The sequence below is a fragment of the Anoplophora glabripennis genome, unplaced genomic scaffold (assembly GCF_000390285.2).
Source record: "Anoplophora glabripennis isolate ALB-LARVAE unplaced genomic scaffold, Agla_2.0 scaffold28, whole genome shotgun sequence".
In the NCBI taxonomy this organism is placed as follows: Eukaryota; Metazoa; Arthropoda; class Insecta; order Coleoptera; family Cerambycidae; genus Anoplophora; species Anoplophora glabripennis.
Genome location: NW_019416423.1, coordinates 215,729 through 237,112, shown reverse-complemented (window position 1 = coordinate 237,112; position 21,384 = coordinate 215,729). Strand labels below are relative to the sequence as shown.

Here is a 21,384-nt window from a genome sequence, read left to right as displayed (position 1 = left end):
TTAGATTAGCTCATGATAATATATGCATCTGGTATAGTAATAGGAAAGGTACAAAGACTCTATTATTTGGTAATAATAGGAGCAATGAAAACCATACCTATGGCGGTTTAGAAAGCTTACTGGCGTCAACTCCTTGTATTGGTCCAGGATCTGCTTTGGAAATGTCAAGAGCCACAATACTTGATCAAATAAGGAAATGGGCCAATAATTAGTACAGTATAATGGAACAATCGACCTAAACACCAAAATGAGAAAACTTTCATCAAACAACCACCACGAAAGAAAATTATTTAGATGTGAAGCATTAGACCGGAGAAGACGGGTTCTTTATGGACAATCAAAATTGGATCCGGAAGGTTGTAGCACTCAGCTCATAGTAACATGTAAAACGTGTTGGGTCGTTAATAAAGTAGAAGAATGAAATTAAAATGTTTTAATTAAAATTTTAGTTACAAATAATATAAACTAATGCAAAAAATTGGAGGGTCAAAAGAATTTCCGAAATTTTTCCGTGATTTTTGGCAGACTGTATTTAGGTGAAAAATGGTCGTATCGGAAATTAAAAAAGAGCATTGAAGCTCTAAGATTCTAGTTTTTAGATCTTTCGGTCGAAATTTTTTAAGAGCTACGGTTATTTTAATTTTTTTTTATTTTCTGATTCCACGAAGTTGGAAAATTTTTTTTCAGCTAAGCCATTGCATGGACCAGATAGCTTGTTTATTCAGCTTCAATTTCCTTTTTTTTAAATTTCGATACGACCATTTTTCATCGAAATATCGGGCTTTTAATGGAAAAGGATTCTTTTGTCTTCAATCATCGATATCTTGGCGACAACTGATCGTAAAGACGATCTTATACACGAATTTTAAAAAACAGGAAAAAAGGGTAATTATGGTTTTTTAGAAAATTGACGGCTAAATTAGAAATATTCACGAAATGACAAATGTTAAGCATGACTTTTACATTTCGATATACCCAGAAGAACCTTTTGAAGTTTCATCTCGATCTAGAGAACCGTTGCTTTGCTTCAAACAATCAAACTTTTGAAAAAAAAAATAAAGGGTCACGTTTTTTGAGCTTAAACACTTCAAAATCGTGGTGAAATTTTTTTTAAGGTTTTCTCACATTTTTACCGCAAATATCGTTCAAATTGATGATACGACTTTTTTAGTTGCAGTTGCTGGTGATTTTTTCCTTTATTAATTTTCCTAAATTACTCATTTGTTGGGCATTGGGTTTTGATTATTTTTTTATTCAAAGGAATACAATTAAAGCAAATGGAGCTGAGAAAATACTTCCACAGGCAAAATTTCTTCCACATATTTGTGAGAAGGGTTAGGCACTATATTGACGTCACAAAAATAAACTTTAGTGATATAATCGCTACCTGGACTTTTTTGTTAAATAAAACGATTGGCGAAATGTGTAAAACAACAATAAAAACAGGCTGTAGTTCCTTTGAGCTTTCCGACCATCTGCTGCGTCTGTAGCAGATGGTTGAACAGTCCGTACGATATTTGTCGAGGTAGAATTTCAAAAAATAATAAGCCCATAAAGTTCTGTTATCAGAACTACTCTAACAATTAACCGCAGCAGGGGCGTGCCTTGTTTTCTATATAATTTATTGCTAGACAGGAGCAAAAGTCATTTTCTTTATGAAATTTTCAATACTGGTGGGTTCATAATTTTAAAAATATCCCTGCTAGAATACGACTGAGAGACACAACATAAGTTTTCATATGGTTCACTTCGCTGGCCGATTTTGAACACAGTGATTTTTTTATAGTCGATATCACCTCACTCTGCTCTAAATGAAAGCACCGTACATTAACAGAGGCGGAATGCCTAATGCCCACCGCCAAGAACATGAGTCACGGAAAGGAAGTGGGACCGATTTTTATTTTTTTAACTGGTCGGTTCTGATTACTCCAGCTTAACATATACATGCGAGTATATAAAGTACCTCAGCTGGAAAAATAACTGATACACTTCCATCGGATTACGTACCACGGAGGAATTATGTGAGACAACGAACGAGCGTTCGCAACCAGTCCAAGAAAAAAAAGGTGGGAGGATTTTAACTGTACCCGGGGAGCGATGACAGAGCCGCTTCAGTAAGCGTTTAATTAAGATGTAAGGAAACCCATGAATACGAAAAGATGAATTATTATCGCTCTAGAAGATTCATAACAGCGACGGTATATTAATTATATGCGTAAAATCGGTGTTTTCCCATAAGAAAAAATTAATAAATCGGAAATAATTACTTTTATTGCCAGCAAACATACACATGTATGTCGTATGTCATTAACTTCGTGATTTATTCGCAATATGCATAGTCAAGTGATTGTAAAAACAGTTCTAAGAAATTAACTTGATAGGATAAACTAGTTTCTTATATAAGCAAAAAAATTGTCAGTAATTATGCCAATTCTTAAGGTGATTGTTGATTAGTGTAATAATAAGCCATTGTTATTGCAAAATTGTTTAATTACCGATTCAATTTTCGTACGAAATCTGATCTGGTAACATCAACTCTACCTTTTTAAAAAATGTAGTTTTAAAAATATTCGTTTGGCTTAGTTTGGGACATATTTTTTATCTTTATGATGAATCTGTAACAAATTGCACACATTTCGAAGAAAAACGAAAGGTCAACATTGTAGTTGTACTATTTACTAGTTGTACTAATCTAAAAACTAGTTTAAGTAGTGAGCTAGGTTCTAAGTACCTCATCAATGAGGTTAAAAAGTTTAATCCGAGACTAATAATTAAAAATGCAAGCCTAAATGGTCTTGATACTGATCAACAAATAATTGACAATATTCTGACGTTAAATAACCTTGAGGTTGACAGTTCAAATATTAAAGTTGTCACAAAACTTAAACATTTTACTAACATTAATATAATTATTGAAGTCCCGCCTGCGTTGCGAAACTTGTTAATTGGAAGAGGATATTTGTATGTTGGATGGAAAAAATCTGCCGTACTAGATCATTTGCGCGTACTTCGGTGCTACAAATGTTGTTCTTTTGGTCACATCGAAAAAGAATGTCAGTTAGAGTTAGTTTGTCCGAAATGTACACAAAAGCATAAAACAAGGGAATGTAAATCTGAAGAATATTTTTGTATAAATTGTATTAATTATAATAAATCACATAAAAAAAATGTACCAGTTAACCATGCCGTCTATGATTCATCTTGTACAATATATCAGAATTATGTCACTAATTTGAAAGAAAAGATTAATTATGGTTAATACACGTTCTAAAAGAGTAATTAAGTTTGGCCATGTTAATACTAGGTCCATTTTACCAAGTTTTTTAGATGTATCAGACATGATAACACAAAATGTTTTTGATGTTTTTGCTGTTACTGAAACATGGTTGTCATCAGATATTCCATCAAATTTAGTGAATATTGCTGGATATAATTTTTATCGTCGAGACCGAGACACTCGTGGGGGTGGGGTTGGCGTCTTTGTAAATAGTAGTTTTTCTTGCGAAATGATTATTCTAGATCCCCATATGGACGAGCAAAAGAGGCATTTGGAGCATATGTGGTTAAAGATAAATTTTGGTAATACAAATATAGCCTTGGGTATTATTTATCGGCCACCTAAAGGCCACCTAGATCAAGCTATTGATTGTTTGGATAATATTATGTCTGTTCTCACTCCTTCTTTTGATCACATTATGGTCATGGGTGACGTAAATGTTAATTTATTTCATATGAATAATAAAGTTAGCCAGTGTTTTGATAGTTATGATATGGTGCAATTAATTACAGAACCTACCAGAATTACTCGATATACAGAGACATTGTTAGATCCAATATTCACAACCAATCCGGAAAGATGTAGCAGTAGAGGCACACTAAATACAGATATCTTTTCTGATCACCGTCTCACGTTTTGTGAAATTTCTTTCAACATACAGAAGCGTAAACAAAAAATGGTTACTTTTAGGGACTTTAAAAGTTTTAATATTGACAGATTTAATTGTGACCTGGAAAATATACAGTGGTCTAATATATTGCGCATACATGATATTGATGATAAGGTGAAATTTCTTACTGATCATATCATGCACCTTTTTAATATACATGCGCCACTGAGAACCGTCCGTGTTAGCAAACCGCGTGCTCCTTGGCTAACTGAAAATTTGAAATTGATTATGAATTTACGAGATAAAGCTTTACATATTTATAAAAGGCGCAAAACACCTGAAAACTGGGACAATTACAAACAGTGGAGAAATTTTGCTAAAGCTTCTGTTCGTAGAGAAAAAGCTGCATACTTAAAACATATAAATGATCAAAAAAATACACGCTTTTTTTATAAAGCTCTTAAGACACTAAAAATTCAATGTACTAATGATTCTGAAATTCCAGCACATTTATGTAATCCGAACGGCATTAATGATTATCTGGTCTCAGTCTTTCAAAATAGTGATTATGTCTGTTCTCAAAGTATAGAGTTCTATCAGACCCATTTTTTTCACCGTGACTTTAAGTTTGCTTTTAATCTTGTCGATCATGCAGATGTACTTAAAATTATTTCAGATATAAAATCAAACGCTCAAGGTGTTGATGGTGTTTCTCCTCAGATGTTGAGACTGTGTATGCCTGCTGTAGGGATATACGTCACTCACATTGTCAATAGCTGTCTGGAAAGGGGTTTTTTTCCAGATTCCTGGAAAACAGCTCTTGTAACACCTCTTCCTAAATGTCACAACCCAACGAATATGAGTGATCTGCGGCCCATTAGTCTATTGCCAATTTTATCAAAAATTTTGGAAAAAGTTGTTTACGGGCAAATAACTAAGTATGTAATAGAGCATAATCTGTTTCCAGTACATCAGTCTGGATTTCGGAAGGGCCATAGTACGGCAACTGCCTTGGCAAATGTGACTGACAATATATTGCGTGCTTTAGACATTGGGCAAGCTTCTGCATTGGTTCTTTTAGATTTTACAAAAGCTTTCGATACAATTAATCATAAACTGCTTATCGCCAAATGCAAGTACTTAGGTTTTAACGATGTCTCGTTGAACTTTTTAAGTAACTATTTAGAAAACAGATTCCAACAAGTAATATTGGATAATAATGTTTCGACTGCCCAGCAAATCGTGTCGGGTGTGCCGCAGGGTTCAGTACTTGGGCCTTTATTGTTTCTTCTTTATACGTTCGACCTAACAAATGTAATTACAAAATGTAATGTTCAGTTTTTTGCAGACGATACACAGCTTTATCATCACTTTGCAACTGATAAGTCTGATGAGGCACTGACAATTATAAATGATGATTTATCCAATATTAATAACTATGCTATAAATCATAATTTACGCCTCAATCCCAATAAATCAAAAGTAGTTTTGTTTTCCACAAAGAAAAAACGTGAACACTTAAAAGCAAGCATGCGTATTAACATTGATGGTCAGTTGATTCCGTTTGTTACCACTGCAAAAAATTTAGGAGTATATTTTGATGAAAATTTGAAATTCGTAGACCATGTCACAAATGTTACCAAGGAATGTTACATCAGATTAAAATTACTATATGCTAATAAAAATTTGTTGACGTATAAGATGAAGAAATGTCTGTGTGAGAGTTTAGTATTGTCTAAAATTTGTTACTGTAATATAGTATTTTATCCATGTTTAGACAAAGTAACATGTAACAGATTACAAAAAATTCAAAACACTTGCTGTAAGTTAATTAATAACCTGAGAAAGTATGACCATATATCTACTGCTTTTTTAAACTTAAGTTGGTTGAAAATTAATAACACATTCAAATACAATTTCCTTTCGTTTGTGTTTCGTATACTAAACTCTTCATCTCCTGAGTATTTGAAAAATAAGTTAACATGTCGCAACGCAGTTCACACTCTAAATTTACGGAACCCAACATCATTAACTATGCCTCATCATAAGACTGCCATGTTTCAGCGGTCATTTACTTATAACTCAGTTAAATTATACAATTCTTTGGATAATACCATCAAGGGCACCATGTCTGAGGGATCGTTCAAAATACATTTGAAACGATATTTGCTACACTTGCAAAAAACAAATGTATAATATTTATTAATTTTAAAAATAAGTCAATATTTGTAGTTTGTTCATTATATTTTATTATTATGTATTGTAATGTTTGTTTTATTTTAGGATTATAATTATTAGATATAAGGTTAGTTTTAAGTTTTAGGAAGGGTTAAGTTAGAATGGCCAGTGGGCTAGACTTTCGCCTTTTGTAAATTTCACTTAGAAATTGCAATAAAGACGTTATTATTATTATTATTATTATTATTTACGTCATTATTTATTTCTAGTTCAACCATAAAATTAGAATAGTCTATTATCTTTTTTTTGTCAACATGCCCAACGTCTCGCAAGAGAAGCATAGATGAATGGTATGCTCTTTGAACTGAGATGTCTCAAGTGGTGTTATTTTTATATTTAACAACCAGTTGTTTAAGAAATTCGTTGTCCGTTTTCACTAGCAGTTAAAATTAAATAAAAAGGCGCTGCTAATCAATAATCAATTTAAAATATTTTTATATTAAAAAAATGGGAATAATTCTTCTCATATTTGCGTAACACACGACGTGATTCATTGGACTAAAAAGTATACTTATAGAAATCGACTGTTCTTCTATGATCACATGTTTTTGTATTACTAATCGCCAAGTCATGTCACGTTAACTCTTAGAAAATCGTCATAAAACGTACATCAGCAGTTGCCATCAGCTATGGAATTATAATTAATTTATACTGATGAATTACTCACACTACTGTAATTTGAATATTATTAAATTCTGCTAAAATCCCACACAAGTCATCACGATATCACACTCGAAATTTGATATATCAATTATTTTTTTCCCCCGCATTAGTATGTTGTTAGGTACGTTTTTAAAATACATCTCATTAAATTTTGGTTGCATTTTTTTGAATATTTGGAATACATATGTACAACAGTACCTTCATAAATATCCGTGTCTTATGTGATCCTTCGAGCATATACTACTGGAGGTATTATGCCATTGCGAAAAGTGTGGCTGAGTGTGCGAGAGAGACAGACAGTATCTCAGTATATGCTGTCTCATTCTTCGCTTCAACGACGGGAGCCCTGCGAGAGCCAATGAGCGTTAGCATTCATTTCCAACCAATCGCGTGCGTCCTAGAATGAGACAGTATTTACTGAGATACTGTCTGTCTCTCAGCCACACTTTTCGCAATGACATGCTACTTCCGGTAGTATAATGCTCGAAGTATGTGATCAGATTTGTTTTGATGTTCAGTAAATTTGATTTTCATAAGTTGGTCTTTCAGAAATTACCAAAGAAAAATCACCAACTGGGACCCTAGATCCAAGAAAGTTCGTAATTTTTCGTGGTTTTATGCTTGTTATTCGTACAATTTAACAGTGTTTACCAGCATTTCTGTACTTATACTCTTTGTCTATTGAGTTGAAAAAAAAGTTGTTTTCATAACTGTGACGTTTTTTTTTGTAAGTTAAACGAATATTTTGAGGTTATGTTTTATTTTTGTTGTAAATTTGTGTAAAAATGTTGTTTATACCGAAACGGCAAAATATGAAGAAAAACATTGCATTTACAAGGATTGCTGCTTTAACATAAAATGTTGTTGAAGATATTCGGCAATGAATGGTGCGAAGTCCTAAAAAAAACCTGTTTTGTAGTTATCTACTTATACATGTACTGCGATAAACAATATTGTTTGTGTTAAGAAATTTTTTAAGTTAAACTTATTCAAATTTAAAATAAATACAAATTTAAAAAAATGAATATTTCTTTGGGATCAACATAAGACCTTGCAGCTTTAAGCTGGCTAATTTGTATATGTATTTACAAGAAATAATTGTACATATTATGCATATGCACCCCTATAAGGTTTCTGTTGTGTAAGAGTGACGTCGACCTGACCACAACCAATGTTGTGGTTAGGTCGACATTTAAACTACGATTAATTTATTAGACCCGACATTTTATTCCAATGAGGGATGAGTACATTTGTCTGGTTATGTAAATAGTCAGAATAATAGAAGTTGGGCTGCAAAAAATCCGCGTAATTGTGTTGAGACATCGCTACATCCTCAGAAGATAGGTATCTGGTTAGCTGTTTCAAGAAGCCGGATAATAGGCCCAATTTTTTTACGAGAAGTAATAAATGGAGAACGTTACCGCAACATTTTACAACAAGTCCTGGAATTAACGCACGAAGATGATGTGTATTTTCAACAAGACGGAGCCACAGCATATCCTGCAGCAGAAGATATCTGCAGGAGTTTTATAGTGATAGATTAACTACTAGGAGCTTGCGCCCTGCTCTCACATCTTTAAATTTTTATCTGTTTGGCCATATAAAAAATAAGACGTCCAAAAATCCTCCCCGAAGAGTTGGAAGCTGGAAGCATTATAGCACCAAATGAAAAGATAACCTTTTCGATTAAAAAATACTTTTTCAATTTAGAATGGGATAAATGTTCAGAATATCTTTGAGGAATATGATTATTTTGTAAGTAAAACTGTAAAAGATTTTTTGTAATGTGCGCTTTCCTGATTAAAGTTCAATGTTTGTAAAAAAATGTACACCACTGACCATTCGCTGTTTTTAAGGAATTTTAGATGAATCATTGTTTCCTGTTAACGTAGAATCAAAAAATAGAGAATGCGGTTTGGCTCACCTGTTGTTGGAAGCATTACTGACTCCGCCACCGTGGTGGTCATTCTCCTGCACCGTATAAGTGTTCACGGGGAACAGTTTCAGTTTATTCGCGCTATTGTTCCTGCTTTCCCTGTCCTTCCACACTACACTGCTGTCTTTCGGTTCACCGCTCATGTAAAGCACACTCTCAGAATGGTGTCTCTGGGGGGTTTGAACCCGGGCACTGTGCGCTATGTGCTGCCTCGTGGAGGAGTTATTGGCAAGATGCGAGCTGCTGTGCGAGGTCACGGAAACGTCACTCATGGAACCGTGCCATTTGAGGGTCTCACTGGAAGAGGCACTTCCCGAACTGGTGGTCACCACGCTGTCTCTGCCCTCGCGTCTCGCGTTGGGCTCTTCCTGGTTCAGTTCGTCCCAGGTGTTGGAGGAAAGGGGTCTGACGACGACGGCTTCGCTGTCCCTCCGGAGGCGGTCCAGGAACGGCGTCGAGGTCGAGTCCGTGCTGGATACGTAGCTGTGGTAGCCCTCCGACTGGGCGTAGGAGATCTGCTTTTGGTGGAGGTGGGTCAGCATGCTTTCCTCGTTTTTGGAATTCATCGAGTTGAAGAGCGAGTCCTCGTAGTTGCGCGTGTACTCCATGAACTCTTCTAAACCTGCAACACAATGATGTGCCTGTAGGAATGGTCTTCAAATATTTAATGGTGATAAATAATAAATATTGAAAAATTTGTTTAATTTTTTTGTACTGCGGCTCTAGAAAATGTCACTTTTTAGTTCGGAAAGAGCTGATATAGATCAGAAAGGAGGGAAGAGTTCGATAAAGTGACATAGCTGAGTAAATCAGGACTCTCATAATTTTCGGGTACCACTTCTTGATTTTGGCTCATATATAACTATTATATTGTTCTTCAACCATCAATTTGTCAGCTAAATTGTACTTGAAACAACAAGAACAAAACACAAAGAACAAAAACAAAAAAAAGAACAAAAAACAAAAAATAATTAAGTACTACATTTAACAAATGGGTGTTAATGATAAGTTTTGCCAATATCTAAAGACCAGTAAATTTTACGGGTACTTTATTGCCACAAATTGATTGTACATTTTACAGACATTTAAAATTTAAAAAACCAGTGGCGTACTATTTTTTTTTCAAAAAAGGTCCCCTACTCCCCCAATAACTACGCCACTGGAGTGTATTTTGGAATAAGTTATCTATGAAAAAATAGTCCCTACTAAAAAAATTTCATCCCTCAAATTTTATAACTAAATATTCTTTGCCAGTAAAGTTACAGGAAAAATCATATAAATATTTTAAACTTTTAACACCCTGTATCTCTGTAGAGAAGCGTCCTATCAAAAATTTTTATAGGGCAAAGGTTGATTATTTTCATCGGTAGAATACGCCATTAGTTTGGCAAAACTTATTATTAACACCCTGTATATTGTTAGTTAGATTACTACAAGAACTGAAATTCATGTGTTATTGGTATTATTGGCGAAACAACGACTTTAGTTATTTTAAATGTTTATCAGTAAACTACTAACAGTCATTCGAGGCGCCACCACTTGTTGCTTTAGCGATTAGCGCTGTCTTAAAAACGATGTATTTGGACAAGGAATTAGAGACTAGAAATCATTTGAAAAAAACATTAGAACGAAACTATAACAAAAACAAAATGTTGAAAGTAAATACACAAAGACATTCCTAGTAATTTTAAGTGGGAGCCAGATTTTTAGGGGTAACAATGTACCCCTAAACATGAATCTGATATTATTATTTTTTTAATCAAATAGTCGTTATAATTAGTTTTTTAAAATGCACACTAATTCGTAAATGTGTTCGCCGCCACTGAGTTGCGTAAACTGGGGCACCCGGAAATTGTATATGAAATTATGTTAGTGCACTATCAACGTTGCCAGTTGTTTTTAAGTCTAACCACATTGTTGGCTGTGACAATGAAAAAAAATTAATAAACCAGATTGTATTTGTATAACTTCGCAAGGTGTTATTTTTTTGATATTACCGTGATCGATTAAATAAAATTAAACTTTAGTTTTTGTGGGATGGTAGAACTCATCAAAAGTAATATGCCAAACCTCACGACGAGCGGTGTGGAAATTTGCTTTTTAATAACTTCCTTTAAAAATAAGATTTGACAACAATGCAGAGCCCAGTTCGCAATTGTGCATGCTGTGCGACTGAAGCGCGCCGTAGTTTGAAGTTACACTAGCTTGTCCAGAGACGACTGAATTTGAAAAATAAACTATTGATATATATTTCTGAAGGTCAAAGGTAGCCTCTGTAAAAATATTACTCCCACTCAAAGTGACACCTTGTATTAACATCGAGCTGCACCTAAATTATATTTATGCGCTCACCTGACTCTGTGAGGTGTCCGTGGTTCGGCTTCATGGGTTCTTCGCAGAACTTGGGCTCCTGGTACGACCTGGCGTATGCCTCAAGACCAGCTTGGGTCAGTTGCGGCTTATTAGTGATGTCCCTTTCGGGGGGTGATGGCACCATGTAATCCATGTCACCTAGTGGCTTACCGTCATGGTCGACATGGGGCAAGTACAGGCGTTCGTTCATTTTGTCGTAGCGCGACTCGAATGTCTCCGACGGGATTTTTTCACACTTTTCCATCACAGTTTTCAGTTTCTGGAACAACATAAACATAGATAAGGTTCGGCTTGAAGAAAAAATACTTGAAGTTTAAGAATGTGAAATATCATTGTAAACAGTGCATTTAATAATTGAAAATTATGGTTTCCTTAAATGGGGCTGCTTGAAAAACAGATTTCCAAGATTCCCGAGGGTTCATAGCCAGTCGATTTACGGTATTCCATCTACGGTAAAACCAATAACAACGGCTTTATGCCCGAGTAACTGCAGTTTGCCCATAAAAGCGTACAAATATTTAATTTCAGTGTCACTTAAAAATGTTTTTGTTTACCCTTGATTAACACGTATCAACTCTGCTTTCATGGGAATAAGCCTCAGCGGGGTTCCATTTCGAACATGTTTTACAGCCCAGCTCGTAACTTTTGTGTTTTTAGTTGCCACCATTAACATTTATGACTAGTACATGAAGGTACAATTCAGGGTACTTAAATCATGAATACTAAAAATCAGTTTCATATTTATGAGTTTTCTTAAAGTGAACCCTAGCATAAAATGAATAGTGCACAAAAAAATGTGTACAGGCTGTCTCAAACTCGAAAGTATGGGCCTACTGTGAGGATAGAAAAAATTTGGGTCACATGGTGTTAAATGGGATGAGGTAAGCTCCATTTTCAATTTGTTTCTTGTTAAAAAGTTCTTTTTTCTAGTCACTCAATACTAGTTATTGACGTTCGTCAAACGTATATACAGGGTGATTCAGAACTTATCCAAAAAAAAAATTCTGAATGTATAGGGGACCCTTACAAATACAATTTTGTAAAGAACAAATCAAAAAGGCAGTTCGAAATTGATTTAAAAATACACTTCTGCACGGCACTGGAAACTGGTCCACTGTAAAACCTGACCGCACACAATGCGACCGGCATGGCGGTGTGATAAAAACGGACAAAAACTTTCGCAAGGATAGAAATAAATATAATTTTATAGCACCTATTTTATATCGGCAAATTCAAATGCTTTTGCCTTTATTAATTATTAATAAAATTAATTTATGTTTTTAAATAATAAAATCAGTTGACATACTCGATGTTACAACACCAATTGTTCAAAATTTTATCCACTAACGTGTAAACACTTTTGGGTCCGTCTTACTTCTACGAACTAACACAAATGATGTCTTGCTTCACCATAACACAAATGCTTCACCATAATACAAATGTTGCCTTGCTTCACCATAAATTAAAACTATATCCATCAACTCTGAGTTGCTACACACGCAAACCATTTTTGACACTAACTACTAAAAAACTGTTGTAAACACCACAGATAACAGGTAAAAACTACCGCAACGACGGATTTCAGTATTAGGAGTCACATGGCTCTCCACGCGTATTGCGAATGACGCCAGAGACTACAGTTGTCCAGCTATGTAGTGGTTGAATGTACTATAACTTCAATATTTTTTTCTCGGATTTCTCTAAGGATTTTACAAAAATTTTTTTACGTTATTCACTTCTCATGCTGCATCTATTCCCAAATTTTTTTGGATAAGTTGTGAATCACCCTGTATAACTTTTGTGCTTACAAAATGTTTTCTCATTCAGAGAAAGTTGATATGTTGCTAATTTACGGCGAGTCACAAAAAAATTCAAGAAGAGCTGTAGAGTTATATCGAGAAAGGTATCCAGAGCGCGTCATTCTGAATTATAGAACCTTTACAAGATTGGAAGCGACCTTGCGTCGAAACGAAGATGCATTTTCTGTTCGGAAAAATCAAATAACTGACCAAAGGGTAAGAAATAATGTTAATATAGCTAGACTGTTACAGTATTTCGAACAAAATCCACGAAATTCTATACGGCAGGCTGGCCGAGAATTGAATTTGGATAAAATTGCTGTTCAACGAATTTTAAGGACCAATGACTACAAAATTCACAATTTGTAGTCATTGGTTAATGTAAAACGTAAATAATCACAAAACCTGAATCTTCATTCTAAATGGCTGTAATTACACATTTGAAAATACCTTTTAATTCAAAATAACTTTCTTTGTAACATTCTTCTGTATTGTCAAAAATAAAGGTACTCTACTCTTCAGCAAAATACATAATTTCTGATATACCTCGTATATGACTGGGACATGTTGATAACTGAGGGTTGCATTTTAGATTTTAGACCATGCAGAACTTTTTATGAAGAATAACTTTTTTTCATAAAACCAATAATAAAAAAGTTTTCCATATGGTTCCAACTTCAGTAGACACTGTATAATATCCATACTTTCTGTATGACTGTAAAAATTGTATCTTTTTAGTGTTTAGACAATAAATTATTGGCACATTATTTATATTCTCTGCAAAGTTACATCTTCTGGTATTTTTGCAGTGTTGATTGGCAATGAAATGAATCGAATTAGAGACCTCGCCCAATAGGATTTCAATATGTCACAAGAGATACTACTGAATCTAAATCTATATATAGTATTGGTTAATAAATATAAGGAACAATAGAGGGTCAAGAACGGATCCTTATGGTACCCCGGAAATGCCAGTGTACTAGACAGTCTTGATGTCTTAATAGACCACATATTGAAATTAGTTTGTAATGTGATTGGGACATGTGTTGAGAGCTTTTGTAAAATCACTTTTCCATTAACTCATATGGATTACTTTTTGAGGATTAAATGAATTAAAAACTACTTTGTAGTGGTGAAATTAGACCCACAAAAATTGAATACGTGCCACAAAAGAAACAGCTCTTTTTCTTCTGGTGCAAGTATAATTAATCGCGGCTATTTAGCACGCTCTTGAAGCTCCTTGGCTTATTCGTAACTGTTATTTCTTCTCTAGACTCATTTCTGAAATGCCTTTTACTAGCCACTCGCGGAGAAGAACAAAGAAAAAAGCGCCCATTAATAGCCCAAGAAGAGGATCTATTAACTTCCAGCGAAACCACTTCGCATCAATCTCTAGCTCGCTGCAGCTTGTTCTAATTAACATGCCACAAATTGCCTTTAATAACACGTAATTATAATCAACGTATTTCCCGGGGTCAGGAACAATACTCGCCATTACCTCGGCCGTTGCTGCGTGAGATACTTTTTGCGGATTAAGAGGCAATGATAGATGGCGAATTAATGTCTCGGTCATTGGTGGTAATTAGAAGTCGAGCTATTTGGGTTTTGTAGGCTAAATACTATTAACGAGGAAATAAAAGTAAGATGGATGTTCGCGGTACAGCTGCCTGCGCTAAAAATTCCTCGCGAGGTTTTTGCTGGATTCGTAAGTGCGTCCTGGTGGTTCTTGGACGGATGGGATGACCTTGATCCGGCTGATGCCGAGATGGGCAAATTAACTGATTTATTCGCTCATTTATGTTAAAAATACGGATAATTCTTAGTCGCATGGACCTGTGCAAGAAATTTTACAAAGATAGTTCGAAAATCTTTTTTGGTATAAACCAATGAATGGTACCCATGGAGGTTTTGCACATGTTTAGTAGGTGTTCGTTGACAGTTGATTGGTAATGGAGTAATGATATTTTGTGCTATGGTTATGTTCTTCATATGACCGTACTGTATAATATGTATGGGTTTTTACAGCTAAACATGTATAAAAACGCCTAGCAATAAAATTTAATGAGTTTCATAGGCGTCCCTAAAAAAGTTCCTTAAAGGTAAAAAATAATAAAATTTTGTATATACTTTGTAGAAAATTTGTATTATATGTTCAGTTGGCCAACAACATATTTTAATTATTTATGTCCTCAATTTTCTTTATATAAATTATAAATTGTCCGCCGAATTACGTCCATTGTCATGTCATTGATATTTTAAAATTTTTGTTTTCGCTTTATCTTTACGCAATGATCTATAACACCTTGTTTAATAACACGAAAAATTGTGGACAGTGAAACTTTAGTCAATACGTGAATTCTATTTATAATTTCATTATCTGATTTTTAATTTTCTTCCTTTTTTAAACAGTCGTAAATATTTAAAATGAGAGCTGACATTGAACATGTCAATCTTTATTTTTAAATTCTAAATCTGTTTCATCAACAACTGGTTCTACTAATTCAATATTGTCGGGCGGTATTTCGTTTTGTCGTCATGTTGTAATAATATTAGTAAACAAAATATTCCTCTTATTTCTCCCTTTCACAATTGTAATATGAATGATTAATAGAAGGTACCTATAATAAATTAAAATTACCCGAATCACACCAAATTCAGCATTGCTGCACTGCACTGCTAGGCAAGTTGTCGGCAACTAATGTATGGCCGGTCGCCCAGTGCGGATGTGTTTGTTCGCCGTTTGCCCTCGCGCCCATTCCCCAACTGGGCGACCAGACTTGTATATGGGTACGGCTAAATAAAGGTGGTAACAAATTTTTCAAATATTTCAATGCCGAGTTGCTGTGTAGCGACCTAATCTGGTACATACCACCTAGCTCTTTGGTCTTCAATTGAGATCGGAAAGACTATACAATTCATTAATTTATTTATTCGTTTTATTGAGATAAGTGCTGTTAAGTTGTACAGAATAATATTCCATAAATTTGAGATGAAAATTAAAACAATTTATTAGGTAATTTTTTTGACAATCGTTAAACAGTCTCATGTGTTGTTGAGACACTTTACACTTTAGGTAACTGTTTTTGAAGTTAGAATGTTGGGCTTGTCAGCATCATGTTTTAAGCATATTTTAATTCTTTGAGAACATATACTTCTCAATTAACGAATTTCGACAGTTCTAAAATATTCCAAATAATGAGATTCGAATTCATTTTTTGTTACTATGGACATATTGATAAAATCGTTTAAAAAAAGTTCTGTACACTGCATCTTAAAAACCACAGACAATACATCCATGGGTAATAGAAAAGCTGTTATTGTTTAATTTTTCCTTTGCAGAGTTTTTGAAATGCTCAGACTTATTGTTAGAAATATAAATAATTCAAATAAACTTTTGAAATGCACCTATATGCAGGGGTTTCTGTATTATTTTTTCATAAAATAATCCTTTACCAACTACTCTTTTGACTACTAATTTTTCTCGTAGACCCAAACAGAGAGTATAAAATAAGCATATATTGGCAGAAAAGGATATAAACATCAAACTTTTGAAAAAAAATACAGTTTTTCTTTAATATTCTGTAATTGTTTTTCTAGCTTTTTTCCGGACATATATGTCACTTTATTTCCATTTAATTGTACAAATCTTCCAATTTAAATTTTTCCACTATGGATTTTGTGCCAGTTTTTTAGTCAATGTGAAAATTACTACCACATAAAAAATGTTAGTTAATTTTTTTGTCATAGGTACTCTGCCTAATTAGTGAATCTCCAATTTTAAAAAGTGGACACGTCTCATTTAAACAAAAACACTTTCACACGTTTAGGAAACCATTTCTGTTTCCTTTGACATAAAAAATAAGAACGCGAGATGTATTAAGTAGGTAAAATTGAATTTCTAACTAACCTTTTAGTGTAGTAGGTTAGATTCGTTTTAATTGATTTATCAGAAGTGTTACAAACTAAATTAAGTAATGAAATAATGCAACTCGATTGGCACACTTATTGAGCACAAAATTGTAATTTCAGGGTACCACAAAATAATCCAGCACGTTTTGGCGAGGTAGAACAGATATGTCGGTACGAGTGCATTGCAGTAAAAATCGTTCTATTATATAATTTATTTATTTAGGTAGATTATATGTCGTATAATGCATATTTTTTAAACTAAGTCTAGTCAGATCAGTTCCGTATTTCATATCACTAGATTTTTTGACAATTTAACTTTATTACATTTTTGCAATAAAATACATGAACCTTGGTTTACTTATAGTTTGTTGCAACATATAACAACTGAAGCTACTCTAAGTTATTATTGAGAAATCAGAAATCAATATATATGAAATAAGTGACATAGAACGGGGAAAAACTATTTTCTATAGTTGGCCTTGAAAGCGTAGGGGTGAGAAAAATTTTGTTTTTTAGCAAGGTATACCTTTTATTAGCAGAAAAGTTGGAGGAAAAATTTTTCCAGCCTAAAGTGAAATACACCGTAGCACAAAAAAGTTTTGGCAGATAAAAACTTAGACCCTTTAAAATTCACCAGAGAATACGAGGTTTCATTTTTGGTCACCACTTGTGAATCACCCTTTATGTAGTTACACGAAAACTGTATCAATTAAAGTGCAAACAATGTTTGCAACCCTTATAAGGGAAAAGGACATTCCTTCAAGTCATAGCAGTTCTGTATCCAGAAGTTAGTTGAAAAACAATAAATATTAATAACAACTAAAAAGAATTCTTGTTTCTTGTTGAACAACGTCCGACAACGAAAACAGACACGCCATATGTTTTGTTAATGATAATATTTAACTCCAGTGGGCTTGGGCACCTACATAATACCATTTTCCTAGCGATTAAGTTTAGTCAGCATTGTCTCGTTATAAATCCACAAATTATTTCATGCGTGTGCGGATGGATTTATTTCTCTATCAACCGATAAATTCAAATATGACGCGAAGGCTTCGTAAATAATTTTTTTTTATACTGAAATCGGTTGTGTAACAGTAATTTATTTATCGAAATAAATCTCTAGTGTCAGCCAACATTATAATAGCGTATCTATCAATTTTTTTTAAGGAAGCTTTGTATATTTTTCGACGTGAAAAGGTCGTGACATGTAGGTATAAATTATGTTGTTTTCACTTTTCCAGATTCATCGCCAAAAAAGAGTTCATTGTATTTTTCCAGTGCAATAAATTTTACACAGTACTATTGTGTGGGTCGATTATGTTTTGTATATTCATATTTTAAATGTACGGAAAAGAATTTTGGTGTGATTAACTTGATCTACTTCTTTATAACATCCTGTATAACGTTAACACGACACTTTAACGCCGAAATCGAGATTTTCTTTTCCACATAGGTCAAAAGATTACCAAAGAATAAATTACTGCACAACGAGATAACGGGGAATAATTCTTCCAGGTAATGCAATATTTAATATCGAGTTTCTTCCTCGTCCGCAGTTTTAGTAAAAAAGCTTTGTGGTTGACTAACCTGCTGGGTATATTGCGAATGCTGCCTCTTCATGTAGGGCCTCGTGTAGGTTACCACCTTCTCTTTGGGGTAATTGGTATGGTCCGTCCATGATTTCGACCTGTGGGAACCACCTCCACTGGTTTGGCTCCGCAAAGCCTGCGGACAATTACAAATAATTTACATAATTTATATTCGATATCAATGGTTGACTTCTTATTTAATGAATAAGCCGTGCGGTTCCGCTAATTGTATAATCTATATGTTCGGGAGGTCGGTAACGGCAACGTACGCCTCGACCTCTATGAAATTCCTCAAAAGGAATCCCGATTAGGAAGTGAAATGTCATAATGTTGCAGTAATAACGTGACTGATTAGTTACACACTCATTGCACACCTTATAGGGCGAAACGGCTCTGGAAATCTGCCAGACAGAACAAAATTTTAAGATTTCTCCATCTCTGATAATATTTGCAGCAAATCCAACGTGACGTTGCACTGATTTTTTTTATGTATGTAGTTGGTAGTATAACCGATTTTGATCTCGTTTAATATCTATTGCTTCGCCCTGTACAATTGTCAAACAAGAAAACTTAAGTAAAATACTACTTTAATAGTCTGTCCAAAAATTTTCCGCTACAACTTTTCTAAGTGGTCGTTCAGTATTGACTTAGATCGCTCTACTCTGCCATTATAGTATGTTCTTCAAAAAAAGCACGATATTAAACTTTACAATATTTCAGAGTAAATTCAATTTAATTCTCTTTACAGTATATTCACAGATCTGGAGAGGTTTTTAATTGGTAGTATAATACATAAATTTCCAGGTCATATGGCCATGTTTATTAAATAATAATTTTTAAAATCGTTGCTAGCTACTTCTCTTTATATTGTAAACTGTTCAAATATATTTAAAAAAAATAATTACTTTAATTTTTAAGGTATATTTATGTCCCTGTCTAGTTAATTGCTGTGGTTTTTAATTTTTGTTTTATTTATTAACGATATAATGACATTATTAGCTGTGATATCTTTACACAAATATGCAATTTTAACACAAATATGTAAATAATACCACAATATAAGAATTATTAAGAATACATTGACATCAAATATCTTGAAATGCCAAGGCTTTACATAAAACTATAAATTGAAGAATTCAATCAGTAACAGACTTTTCTGAACAATAAATGTTTACATGTAATGAGATTCATAATAACTAGAGAAACCCGTTTCAAAATCAACATACTTTCAGAAATTATTCGGTAACGAAATTAATTTTAAAACTTCAAATATCTTGCTTCAAGATAAGGGTAAGTTGATATTTCTAACCAAAGCTATTTAAATTTGAATTAGTGGATGTAAGTGATGTAATCACTTGAGTCTAGGTCGCCTTTTGGTATATTAAAAGTGAAAGCCTAATAATATTTTTATTTTAGTCAAAGTTTGAATGTTTGATGTTATAAAAAAATCGGTTTGAGTGAAAGCAATAAAGGTTCGGAGTGAATCCTTTTGAGTAAAATTATTGAGTACATTTTCACTCAATATTGGTCATTTGGATCATTTTACTCATTTGTGATTATATTTAAACTAAAACTGACTACTTTCACTCAAATATAGGTACTCCTTAAATAAATTCTCCACGTAAACCCGTATTTGGTGCACTTGTACCTAAATCAGGGTAAATGTCCTCATAACTGAGCGAGTTTAAATGTATATTAATTTCGAGTAATTTGAATGATGCCGTGAAGATGGCACAACTTACATATTGCTTCTGTAATCTCGACCACAGTTGATAGGGGTCATTTAGATGCTCCAGAAAAGCGTGATCGCTAGAAGAACAGGCCTTAGCGTCGGTGGGTCTCACTTGGCGGGTCTCAGCCAGGACAGAAGGAGGCCCCGCGAAGGGAATTAATTTCAACACTCTATATTCTTATTAATCATTTATTAGTGATGATTTTTGCACTCAATATTTAGTTAATTAGAAACCAAGTCTGAGTAAAAAATGACTCAATAATAGTTAAATTTATATCATATTAGAGAAAAAATCAACTCTAAATTGGTTTTATATTAAGGTTTCTGATTTCTCGGGTCTCGAGAATTCTCGACTAGGAATTCCCGGGAATTCTCGAATTCTCGAGAAATTTCTGAAACTTAAAAAAGTTATAATTTTGGTATTGCAATGCGAAATATAAACATGCTATTATACTTAACAATCATCATTAACATTTATTATTTATTCAGTATTTTTATTTATTACTTATGTTTCTACTTCTACTAACAAAACTAAATTAAACTTTGAATTTCTTCTTAAAAACCTTTAACTTGTTTTTTTTATTAAACGTTTTCAATATATTTATGTTTATTTCAATGTTTTTGAATCGTAGTTTTCTTCCAATAATAATTATTAATAATCATTAATCATGCAGTCTTTTAATTAAATAAATAGTAAATAAGGAATTTAACCGAAGAAATCTTAAAAAAAAACAAGCTTTAATTTAAAGATACAGAAGCGTTCTTCCTATTAATTTATCACTTCAACATTAGGTATCTGCTTATAATAAAATTACTACACAGACTAGGTACAGGGTGATTCACTATATTTTGACCCCCCTTTGACTTTTTTGTTTTAAGAGTTATAAAAGAAATGTGAAATACAAAAGTTGCACGATTTTTTATGAAATTTTCGAATATGATAGTAGAAAAACAATAGTTCAAACAAAATGACCGCGGATGTTAACTTTGCTAATTTAAATGGAACACCCTGTATATTTTTACACATTTGGATAGAACGTTCCCTGTCGAGCACAGTCATATATGGTTTGTTGGGTCTATCTCTAACGATAAGCGAGATCATATAAAAAAACGAAAAGAACGTTTTTTATTAAGAAAATAAAATATTTTGTAATTGTTGGACGTTTCTGCCTTTTTCCAATTACGTAAGGATTTAGATTTATTTGACATATCGAACATTGATATAGTCCAAAATGCGTATAGGTATTTTAACTAA

At 33.5% G+C, this 21,384-nt stretch overlaps 1 protein-coding gene across 1 annotated transcript in view; it reads right to left on the bottom strand.

Moving 5' to 3' along the window:
- LOC108909876 (protein Shroom) overlaps window positions 1-21,384 on the bottom strand; it is a 146,154-nt gene that overhangs the window by 83,843 nt on the left and 40,927 nt on the right. The window contains exons 3-5 of the mRNA XM_018714316.2: window positions 18,396-18,533; window positions 11,077-11,356; window positions 8,713-9,346 (exon numbers count right to left, since the gene is read on the bottom strand). Of these exons, the coding sequence (XP_018569832.1) occupies window positions 8,713-9,346; window positions 11,077-11,356; window positions 18,396-18,533 (1,052 nt within the window). The remainder of the gene's footprint in view (window positions 1-8,712; window positions 9,347-11,076; window positions 11,357-18,395; window positions 18,534-21,384) is intronic.